At 34.5% G+C, this 12999-nt stretch overlaps 1 protein-coding gene across 1 annotated transcript in view; it reads right to left on the reverse strand.

The window, feature by feature from the left end:
- The window catches only part of LOC150085174 (pre-rRNA 2'-O-ribose RNA methyltransferase FTSJ3), a 169127-nt gene that overhangs the window by 22175 nt on the left and 133953 nt on the right, over positions 1 to 12999 (reverse strand). The window contains exon 17 of the mRNA XM_090373859.1: positions 11423 to 11515. Within this exon, the coding sequence (XP_090229985.1) occupies positions 11423 to 11515 (93 nt within the window). The remainder of the gene's footprint in view (positions 1 to 11422; positions 11516 to 12999) is intronic.

Consider the following 12999-nt stretch of genomic DNA (forward strand, 5'->3'; position numbering starts at 1 on the left):
TTTTAAGCAAAAATGCACTAAATCTAAGTGTATTTGTTTATTTATCATATTTGAACTACTGATAGTATTAGGCCTAAATTTAAATCCATAAGATAACATATTGCATAATTCTGAGTAAGAAATAATGAGTAATACCCGGTAATAATGTGTTTATTACCGGTTATGGTATTTATCCACGTATGATTGATATTGAGGCAGATGGAAAAAACATTCAGCCTCAATATCATTCTTCTCTAGGTTACAAGCCACTTGTTTGTAATTGCATACCATAGGACCTATAGGTTTGCTGTAACTGAAGCGAGTAAAAATATGAGTTTGTAATGGGCATTTGGGCATATTTGAATTTGTTGATAATTTTGTCCATTAATATATTATCCAATACTAAACTACTGAATTTAAAAATATCATTTAGCAGATGATTTAAGTGTATGTTATGGCTATACGCTTTGTTAATTTTAGCTAATGCTCTTAGCTTACTATGCTTTAATCCAAAAATAATATCATGAATATATTTAACCTGTATAATAGGTTCATCCCATTCCCAGCCTGGATAAAGAAGGGTGAGGGTTGGCGTCAGGAATGCAATTTTTACGGCCGGATGTCCGTAAAAATTGCATGCCAAAACAATAAAAACGCTGACCCCATATAATAATGGGAAAAGGGAGAGGACAAAAAAAAAATATATATATAGGTTCATCCCATGATTTTAACATATCAGCAAAGCTGCCTAATATATTATTTGTGTGGGTTTTTTTATTAGTATTTTTTACTTTTTTTAGTTTTTGGTGATGGTCTTTTAACCATTTGAAAAAGGTTATAGATGCATAGATCCTGTATATTATTAGTATAACAATGTCCATTGAATTTGTTATTGAGTCCATAAGGATAAAGTGATTTATATCTTAATATGTTCATATTTTCTATTTCCAATCTAATGAAATTATTACATTCTATTGCTTAATATATAGTAATAGAGATATTATTGAAGCTGTGAACCTGAAAATGCTGAAGTTCAATCAAAATTTTTTATATGGGATCTATGTACATTTATTCTAATATGTAATTCCCCACTAGTTTGACCAATATATTTTGCTTCACATTCATTACAATTAATAAGGCATACTACCCCACCAACATGGTAGAATACTGGAGAATCTACTTTATCTGTGTAATGTTTAGAGCTCATAGTTGGGCAAGTTAGAAAAGTTGATTATTGCAAGTATTAAATTTTAAGGAATTATTATGCTTACCATACATTGCATGCTCAATAGCATTAGACGTTACTCTAATTTCTGAATCTGGATCAATCGTTATATCTGTATATGTTCTATTATCAATATTATAGTCTTCCTGAGGACCTAGAGCATTGAATGCTAAATGGCGTGTTGGGCTACTTATCGGACCACCCTGAGCCCAGTGGAACCCGCGGTCCAATTTATCCTACATGACCGACTTAGTATCTTATTATTATATGTGGCGTAATAGCTCATTATACTAGTTAATTAATTATCATAATATAATCCACCAAGCAGTATCAACCATGTAGTTCAACAAACGATAAATATATGTATAAGCTTCTTAATAAAAGTCTGGTGATAATCATATACTTTAAGAATAAAATTAGATGAGATAAGAGGTTTTAGGTAGAATCCTGGTAGACAAGTCATGACACAGGCATTCCCCTATGTATATAAACAATAGGGATGAATATAAAAGTTATTAGCCAGATCATATATACATATATATATATAGATATATAGTTAACTACATAATCATCATTGTATTATATATTTATATTTTATTACTAATTATATGTTTATTTCCAGGGTTTGGCCATGTAGGCCTGCATGGGCTATTTTAGTTTTTATGTTATATTGGCCTTATGGCCTACTGCAAGCTGTATACTATTGTGTTCATATACATGTTCACCTATTTCTAGTTATGTGTTCATATACATGTTCAGCATCTGTATAGTATTTATTGTGTTTTTACTATAATAACTAGATTATAGACTGATGTAATGTATAGTACTTGTTTGTTTGTTTGTTATTTGGTTTTTAGGAGCATTAGCAACTAAGGCCATATTGCTCCGGGGATATGCGGTGGTCATTCCCTTACCTTTCTGCATCCTCCGTATTTGGTGGTCACAGGCTCGAACCCTGGTCTGATCAAGAAGTATGGGCTATGCACTGCTGCTCCTGCCCACCTAGCTACAGAGGCACCGTATAGTACTTACTGTGCTTTTACTATAATAACTATATATATAAATATGACTGAATTTTCATAATTGTAAGGTAAGATTAAATAAATTTAATCTTACCTTACAATTAAATTAAATAATTAAGGTTAATTAAATAAAAAAAATTATAAACTAATCTCAGAAAACAGAAACATCCATCCAGGCATTTTTATGATTTTTATACAAAACAGGAAAATTAGAAAGATTTTTAAATGCTCTCAGTTTTTTCGACTTACCGATAATGAGCACGGACAATGTGTGTCACAGTGATATTTGCACACATTGTAACTCACTATTTTCTCATCTTGAAACTTGGTGCAGGCATTTCTCTTTTAGTGACTAGGGTTTTTCTCAGTAATGCTTTCAAATAATAAGCCTGTCTCATCAACATTTTCTTTTTCGTAATTTGCTATAACTGAAGCAAACTTACTTTTCAAAGGACACCGCTGCCGATTCGTCTGCAGAAAGTTTCAAGCCTTGAATATCTAGTTCACGTATACCGTGACTCAGTTTAAAGTTTTTCGCCTTAAAATCTTCATTATCTCTTAATTTTCAATTAAAATCCAATGCTTTTTTACACAATATTGGGCCAGACACTGGTTCACTTAAACTTGGTTCTGAAGAAAACAAAGAAAAAAAAAGTGTACTCTCTAAAGTGGCATTTTCAGGTTTCTTTTATATTTTGGATCTCCTTTATTTACATAGATTTTGGCTGCTGTTTGATTTGGTATAATTTTTTGTTAGTTTGAGATTTCCAGGTCTGTGTCCATATATTTTCAGAGGCCTTTCAAATGATGTATTTAAAGTAATTTTGTGCAATTTTATGCAGGTGAGAATTTTCATTTGATGGGTGTTTTGCAGCTTGAGCCACATGTTCATTACCCAATATTCCAGAAAGTCCAGGAATCCAAGTGAATCTGGCTCTCTGTTTTTTTTTTGTCCTAAGATGTGATAAACAGGAAAGAATTTTTCTTACATAAGGATGAGATGGATGATCTTCTGTCTGTAAAGCATATATTGCACTTAATGAATCTGTAAAAATACCTTTTATGAGGAAAGTTTTGGCGATGTGATCTAGTGCGAGACTTATTGCAAACAATCTGGCACTATAAATACTGCACTCTACTGGAAGAGACTGAGAGATTATGCTGTTTGGCAAGGTGACTGCAGCACCAACATGTGTATCTGTCTTGGAGTCGTCAGTATATATACAGATGAGAATAATCTGAGAATTGCATTAAATAAGAGGAATATAGCTGTTTTTTTGTTAATTTGGGATATTGTTCTGTTTCCATTTTGTGAGATCCATGTCACAATCGACTGAACTGATTTCCCACGGTGGATGGGATGTATTTTGATAGATTTTATCCATGCTTAAGTTCCATTGTGAAAGTAATTCTTTTAGTCGGATAGCCACAGGTTTGCATAAGCTAGGTTTGTTCGAATATAAAGTTTCCCATTTCGGATTATAGAGATACTACCATGTTGGATGTCCGGGAAGGTTTTGAATTTTCACAGCATAGTTCAGAAGAAGAAGAACTTGTCTACAAAGACTGAGGGAGTTCATGGATCTCTGTGTATAAACTGTACACAGGTGGGGTACGTTTGTTTGTTGTTTGTTTGTTATTTGGTTTTTAGGAGCATTAGCAACTAAGGCCATATTGCTCCGGGATATGCGGTGGTCATTCCCTGACCGTTCCGCATCCTCCGTCTTTGGTGGTGACGGGCTTGAACCCCGGTCTAATCAAGAAGCGTGTGCTACGCACTGCTGCTCCTTCCCACCTGGCTACGGAGGCGCCCAGGTGGGGTACAAAATGCTCCCGAAACAACACATAATGCACTGTGATGAATTGGATCTAACCAATTCAACACACTTTTCCTAGCTGAGGAGTTGATGAGAGAACCAAATCTGGATCTTATCATTGCACGATAGATATGCAAAAGTGAATAATGATCTGCTCCCCATGTCATGGCAAATATTGCTCAGAGAATGTTTAAGTGTAGATATTTTGTGTGTTCTAGGAAATTTAATTTGTGACCCATGATGAGTCCTAGAAGTCTGATACTATGTTTGATTGGAATTTGTTGATTGCTGCTTATTCTTAGTTCTGGGTCTGGATGCATTTTTCGTTTTTTACAGAAGTGTATTGCCGCTGTCTTTTGTACTGAGATTTGATATCCATTATAGATGGACCAGGACTCTATTTTGTTTATAGCACACTGAAGCTGTCTCGATTGTCTGCATATTTTGTGAGTAACGTGAAATTGTGAGGTTGTCGGTATATAGGTAGGTTTCTACTGTTTCTGGAATAACTTCTGTGATAGGATTGATTTTGACAGCAAAAAGGGTTGCAATGAGGACTGAGCCTTGGGGTACCCCTTGTTCTTCATTGTATGTTTGAGACAGAATATGATCATAGCGGACTTGGAAAGTTCTTTTAGACATGAAGTTCTGAAGGAACTTTGGTAGATGGCCTCGCAGTCCTAATTTATGCAATTCTTGTAGGATATCTCCAGGTAGTATCAAATGCCCTTTCAATATCGAGGCATAACATAAGGTGTTCATTTAGGAGAAAGGCATTGCATATGTTTGCTTCGGCTTTTGTTGTTATATCGTTATATCCGTTGTTCATCTGTTTTTCCAAAAACCGAACTGACCCGGACTAAGGAGATTGTGCATGTCAAGAAACCATGTTACCGATCATGCACCATTTTTTCTAAAGAGTTTTTCCAAGACAGTGAGGGCAATAATTATATGGATTTGAGTGGTCCTTCCCTGGATTTCTGAACTTGCTTCTCTCTCTTCCATATACCGCAGTCCCTGGAATAGGCAGGGTCCTTTGCAGTTTGGGCATCAAGGAGACTGTGTATGGCATTCTTTATTATTATGGTCTTTTGAGCCACAAGTGGCACAAATAGCTTGTCCTCTGCATGCTGTTTGGGAATAGCCATACGTTTGACACTTGAAGCATCTTATGGGATTGGGGATATATGGCTTTACCTGGCAATTCAGGTATTCTGCTTTGACTGATGTTGATAGAGGAGGAGTATTGAAAGTAAGTATGATAGTGCGGGTTGGTATCAGGTTTCCATCCTTTTTAATAAGGATTCTTTTGGCATTTATGATGTTCTGGTTTTGTAACTCTTGTATAATTTCTTCTTCAGAGCTGTTTAGGAAGTCCCATTCTGCAATAACCCCTTCTGATGTATTTAAAGTGGCATGTGGAGTGACTCTGATGGGAATCCTGCCAAAAGCTGTGGCTTGAAGAAAAAGCTCTGAATGGCAGTGACTTGTCTTTTATCAATAGGTCACCAGATTTTAAGTGGTGAACCATTTTCGGTAGACCGGCTATATGTTCTAAGCACCTTTGTATTACAAAGGGAGAAAGTTTACTAACAGACTAGTCTGTTAGGGAGTGGAAAATTAGAGAGTGGAGAGATGGTTTGGTCACATCTTTCTTTTGTCTCTTGGCAGTAGATGAATTAGGATCATCTTGCTGCTGATTATGATCAGTTTGATCCACAGATCCAGGTGAAACCTGGTTTGTCGAGTCCATTATTGCTCCTTTTAGCCCTGAAAGGATTATTTTTTCCTTTCAGGTTTCCAGCCCCACCACGGAGAGGCAGGAGTGGTGCCACCTAGTGACCAAGTGGCTGGAGAATTAGTTTGTTAGTGAAAAAATGAATAAATATCCTAATAAAAGAAAAGTGATTCTCCTTCCTGGGTTCCAACTTAAAATCTGCTAAATACAGAACCACTTACTCTGAACTGAGAATAAGAAAGCAGCTAGAAATGAAACAGAACAAAATCACTTGGAAGGATCACTATATTTTGCTTAAGAAAAATCACTTGGCACTCGGGACCTAGAATTTCATTTAGAGTGGGGATTGAGATGCAAGTGCTTCTCTGTGAATAATGCAGTGTGTCCACACTGCATTAGGTGCTTTCTTACGTATAAGCATTTGTAGTCCACTCTGATGACCTGACATTGAACGACTACCATCTGTACAAACGGCAACACATTTGGTCCAGTCAATTTTGTTTTCAGCCATGAAAGTATCTATGATTTCAAACAAAGCCTCAGCTTATGTACCGTGATTAATATTTTTTCAGAATAATAGGTCATCAACAGATTTAACCATACATAACATATTAGATGGGTTTCATTTTGGCTATCATTGCTTCATCCAGCTGAATGCATTGCCTTTTAATTTTTCAATTAATTGTTCATTTATATCATCAGCAATATCTTGTATTCAGTGATTGATAGTGTCATCCGACAATGGTACATTTAAGAGTTGTTTAGCTTCAGATGCTCCAATCATTATAGAAACCATATCAACTGCTGCCGGTAAAATAAGCTCTTCTGCAATTGTATGAGGTTTCTTGCACTTTGCTAAATGCAACCTTATATGATGTTAGAAGAGCTTTTTTGGAGGATGCTAATTTGCTTCAATAATATATATTTTTGTGCAATCATTCCTTGCAATTTGTGGGCAAAAAATTTGCAAGGTTTACTACCCAATTGCTGTGAACACTTTCTAAGCATCGTTTCAATTTGTTGGGAAGCATGCTTTCTGCAGCCAACACCTTGAAGCAGATAACACATTGAGGATGTTCTACATTGTCCATTATTGTGCATTTAAATCCAAAGTTTAAATAACTGTCATCATATTTTCTATATTTCTGTTTTCATTCGCCTTTTGACTCTGTTTTGTTTAAATCACACTTTTTATTCATATTAAAAATTTTTTCTGCCATAGTCAACTTTAAAAAAAAAAAAATAGAAAAACACAAAACAACGACGCGACATAACACTATTGTTTGTTTTTTAAAATATAGTTACTTTTAACATATGCACAACACTAGTCTAATATAAACTGCACTACCAGTAACTCATTGTAAGTAAAATGTTATGTTGATGTTCATATGTGATTCGAAATACATGTACACTTAGACCAAACGGCTGATTGTACTCTGAATATGCAGTAACCATGAGCAGAATTCCAGCATTGCGTTGTTCAGATGCATGCAAGGCCAAATAATGTGCAAAAATATCAGAATCAACTGCTCGTAGTAACTGGATCCCAAAAATACAGTCAGGGAACTCAATGCGTTCTCTTCATCAAAAATAACCTAATGATTGGGATAAATTTGTTAAATCCTTAGAACGTGATATCATGGCCCCACAAAGAAGAGATTTTAAAATTTTTAAGAAATTACAACTAGACACAAATGATCAAATAAAAATCAACTCCATCTTTCAAGCAGAATGGAAGCAACACTATTCCAAACTATGGTATAACCCTGGCTAGGGAATTGGAAGATGAATCTGTGGTAACCAAAGATGAAGAAAATATAACACTGTAATAACTAGAGTTAATATTACAAAAATCAAAAAACTGAAAAAGCCCAGGCACAGACAATTTAAATGTAGAACTATTTAAATATGGTGGCACCTTATTAAAAACACACTACTAAAATTATTTAACATCATATGGCATAAGCAACAGATACCCAAAGATTGGGAAACAGGAATAGTAATCAATTTACACAAAAAAGACCCCAGAAATAACCCTAAGAACTACAGAGGGATAACACTGCTATCAACTGCTTCAAAGCTATACTCTAATACACTAAAGAATAAACTTAATAAATACAGTGAATAATTCTTAGAAGAAGAACAATGTGGGTTCAGGAAAGGGAGAAGCACAATAGATGCCATTTTCTCATTACAACAAATTTTGGAGAAAAGAAGAGAATTCAACCTACCAACATTTCTGCTGTTTATTGATTATGAAAAAGCATATGACAATGTAAACAGGGAAAAACTTTGACAGATTCTACATGAAGAAAATATCCCAACCCAATTCTGGAAAGTGATGCAAAGCCTATATAAAAACTCAAAAGTCTGCATAAAATATTCTAATGGCCAACTATCAGACCCAATTAACACCAATAAAGAAGTCAAACACGGATGTGGACTATCACCAAATTTATTTAATATCTACATCAATAAAATTAGTAAAGAATGGAAACAAACAATTAACAATGGAATACAGTTGAGCAACAGGAATAAAATCCAAACTATATTATATGCTGATGATCAAGTTAACTGCAAAATCCGAAGATGAACTACAGATAGCAGCAAATGAACCGAATAAAATAGGTAAAATGTATGAGATGAAAATCTCCACCTCAAAAACAAAATGAATGGGATTATGTGGAAAAAACATACAAAGAGTCAAAATTGTTATTGATAACAAAATAATAGAACAAGTATCTGATTTCACCTATTTGGGAAATTTAATATCAAACGAAGGGAAAGACACCTACACTAAACTACAAAAATTTAATAAAATGAACAGAACGATTAAATGCCACTTCAGAAAACAAATGACAACTGAAACTAAAATTAAGACTGCACAACATCACTTCAAAATCAGCCCTCTTCTACAGCTATGAGACTTGGGTCATAAATAAGAAAGATGCACACAAACTAGAAGCAGCACAAACAAGATTTTTAAGACCATTATTAGGCTTTACAAGACTAGACCACCAAAGAAATTTAGATATTCGTGAGAAATTAAAAGTAGATAGCGCAGTAAATGACATAAAACGGTATGAGAAAAAATGGATCAGCCACATAGAAAGAATGAACCCAGACTGGATCCCAAAATTAGCCTTTAACTACAAGCCTGCAGGCAAGAGAGATGTGGGTTGACCAAGACAACGATGGCTAGATCAAGACCACCTACAAGAGTTACAACGGAACAGGTCTTAAAAGACCTAAGCCAGACCAAGTTCATAATGATGATTTGCATTAAGAGTACAGATCAAATAGTAGTAGATATCTAATAGTAAAAACAATCATTCTTAATACTTTTTTAATATTTGCCATGGAAATCTTACATAAACTATCACATTGTCTGTGATGCCCTTGGTAAGTTATGGCACCTCCCCAGGGTGTCACTTAGGTTAGGATATTTTCTTTAATGAAAGGTAAGTTCTCAAACACATACCCATTTGGGAGTAGGATCCAAAATAGATACATAGTTGCTGGTCTGTGAGAAAAAGAATACATTTATGGATAGTGATATATATATATTGGTATCACACTTCATTATCAGTCAATATCAGTCACCTTCTGCGGCTCTGGTGCTTTGTTGATACAAATCGAAAGGGCATAATCCATTCTTGATCACACTTTGTGCAGATATTAAAATAAATTTATTTCTCTTATGGCATCTGATCCAAAATTTCAAAAGGATAGGAAGTGAAACATCATGACTGCAACAGCTTATTGGAAACTAGGTAAGAATGAGCAACTAAGTATATATTTAACAGTAAATTAGAATTCCTACACAAGAAATCATTTCTCTTAATTATTATGGGGGAAAGGAAGAATATACATGCATGCACGCAAGTTGAGTCAGTTTATGGTATATTTAAGAGGCAAAATGAAAAATGAATAAGTTTCAATTCTTCCCTTGATCCACAATTTGAAACATCTGTCAAAGGCATCACATTTAACAAAACTACCCAGAAATGGCATCTAGGGATACAGCAAATAACTTCTGAGAAATACTATACTAATTAAGTGAAATTATATACAAGAACATTCTATAATGTTATTATATATGAGTTTTTATTTAATGAATTAGAATGGAAATCCCTTCACTTAATCTGATTTTTCACATTAAAAACTGTCCCCATGAGATTCCTACAAAGAAATGGAACTTTCCTAAAAAGAAAAAAAATGTTAGTATGATTAGAGAGATACAGGCTGGCCTCGATTAATGTGATTAATTCGTCCCGCGAGTGCATCACGCAAAACAGAAATGCATTAAAAGAATATAATAATGAATAGGAAAAATTATAATTGGTCCTTGACCTTCTGGAATGTCCATGAAGAATTTTAAAAATACCTTTTAAATAACTTTTTAACTGTATACAATGTAAAAGATAATGAAAATAATTATGGAATTAAATGTTTATTGCATAAAACAGCGGTTCCCAAACTGTGCGCCGTGGAATATTTTAAATTTTCGAGGGAAGCACAGCGATACTCGACATCTGTCGGACACCACACGAACTACTAGCTCGAGGTAGTTCACAGTTTCAACATTTCTTATTAAGTTGTTTGGACCTAACTACTAAATGGAACTGTTAAGTATTTCTTTTGGTCTGGGTACGTCTTGAAAAAATTACTGAGACACTAAGGGCGCCATGAACCAAGAAAGTTTGGGAACCTCTGACATAAAATACACAATGAAGAAATGACTGTTGTGGAAATATTTGAACAGTTGACTTTCTCTTTTCATCAATCAATTTCCGATAGCTGACAACAATCTTCTCTGGGCCCTGGCGAAATAAATATTGCAGAGAACCTCAAACCTTTTGTTTGAGGTTCTATGCGATACGAAAGATTTCATCTAATTCTTTTACCGTTATCTCCTTCGCGGTAACATTTTCATCTGGCTCATTTAAAAATTTGAATTTTTATGCAAGTGTGCTTTGACATTATTAGCAGGAGACAAACAAGTAACATGTCTTCTTCCAATGGTTGATAGAACACACTGAGCTGGGCAGCAGGCAAACGTTTGTTTATTGACCGTACGACTCGTGGTAAGCTTAACGCACGATTCAAATCTTTTTCAACTATCATATAAAAAAAAAAAAAAAAAAAAGATCGCGTTAACTGGAAATTTGCATCGGGTAAAGTGAAAAGTGGTATAATTTTTCAAATAGCGTTAACTGAAAATCGCGTTAATCAAACTCGCGTTATGTGAGGCCTGGCTGTAATTCAACTCCAGGATGGAACAAACTCCGATCAAACACTTATGCTAGAATTATTAGTGGTGATAATGTACATTGTTTTAAATTTAATTGTATGGCTAAAAAAATTACAAAATGGCAAAATAAGTATTAAATTCTGTTAGTGTTTGTTTTCCAATTTATGAATATTTTAATGAGTGAGTAACAGCTGAAGCTATCAAGAACACGAAAATGGTCAGCAATCATTTAGCTTCTCAGTAGTCAAAGTAGTGCACTTTCATTCACACTTAGAATTGATTGCCTTAAAACAAAAAATCTTTTTTTTTCCTTTCCTTTTTTTTGTGTGACATCTCTATACACTTTAAAAGAGTAATCAAAATATCATTAAAAAAAAGGAATCTTACCCGTTTCTTCTTTCTTGCTTTGGCTTCTATTACTTTCTTTATTGGCCTAGCATCTACTGCTTTTAATCTTGCTTGGTATTCAGCTACCAACGTCTAAATAACAAAAAACGTTTTTAATAAAATGAAGAAGATAATAAATATAGACAATATACATAAAAAATAAACTAGCTAGCTGAAACCCACAAAACTGTTCAAAAGTACAACACTAGATTTCAACTGTATCATTTGGGGGGAGGACAAGTGAAATGACATGTGATATGATCTAGGGCATGCAGAGCATATCTTACATCAGATTATCACACCACACTTTAAAAGGGGAGGAAACAATTTCTATGTCCACAATAAATTAATTTTGATTTGATACCATGTATGAATATTATTAGCTATATAGTGCTAGGAAGCTGTAAAAATGTAAAGTACAAAAAAATAAATAAATAAATAAAATAAAAATAACCAATAAAAAATGAGTAATAAAAATTAATTATATATATAAAAAGAAAGAAAAAAAAAATAAATAAATCACCTATGTATTTCCCTCCTCATAAAAGTGCTCATCCAGCACTTTTATCAGGAGGGAAATACTGAATTTCCCAAAGGTGTCAAACCTCAACCACCCATGGAAGTAACTTATTCCAGTAATCAAAAGATTCCTGACTAAAAGTAAGCTTCCTGCAATAGAGGTCTAAACCTCTTTCCTTGTATTTTGAATTTATGGTACCTAGTTCTGGAATCACTTATAACAGTAAAAATTTCACCTTCATCCATTTTACTATCCCCTCTCAGAGTCTCATGGACTTCACAATCAGGTTCCCTCCAGTTATCAAGCTCTGTAGCCCCACATATTCAAAGTCTTTCAAATATGTGAAAGAGCACCACATACTGGTCCCCTTTTGCAGATCTCATCAAGCAGGTTGCTTGATGAGATCTGCAAACTTTGAACTCTTTCAAGAAGCTGGATGTCTTTTTTTATGTGTGGTCTCCAAATTTGAACAGAGGGTTCAAAATGTGGCCTTACAATTGCCTCATACAGTGGAATCGACCTCCCTGTCTCTACAAGCAAATGTTTGATAAATCATTGATAGGACACCATTGGCCTTCTTCACCACCTGTCTGCACTGCATAGAGAACCTCATATCTGCCAGTATCATAACTCTCAAATCCCTTTCTTCCTCTATTATTTCTAATTCAACTCTACAAAGTGTTTAAGTTATTCTGGGATTGCTATTTCCAAGTCTAAGACTATACATTTTGCTACACTAAAATATAGCCCACTTTTCTGACCATCCTTTAAGCCTATCCAAGTCATCCTGAAGGAGCACTGATTGGTGCTGATCATTAACCACTCTCACCATCTTTATATCACCATCTGCAAATTTTGACATCATGATCCTCAGCTTCCTTCCTTGCAGTCACTTTTAAATCCAACTTAGAATCTTACTCACCCCAACATGTTAAATCTTATACAACAAGCTTTTATGAAGAATTGAGTAAAATCCCTGTAATGCACTCTTTTATCATTGCCTATGATTTTCTCTAGAAAGCCAGACTGAATGGTTGGTTGTGACCCACTTTGCTCT

This window comes from Mastigoproctus giganteus, chromosome 5 (genome assembly GCF_048544385.1).
Source record: "Mastigoproctus giganteus isolate SK-2022 chromosome 5, ASM4854438v1, whole genome shotgun sequence".
In the NCBI taxonomy this organism is placed as follows: Eukaryota; Metazoa; Arthropoda; class Arachnida; order Uropygi; family Thelyphonidae; genus Mastigoproctus; species Mastigoproctus giganteus.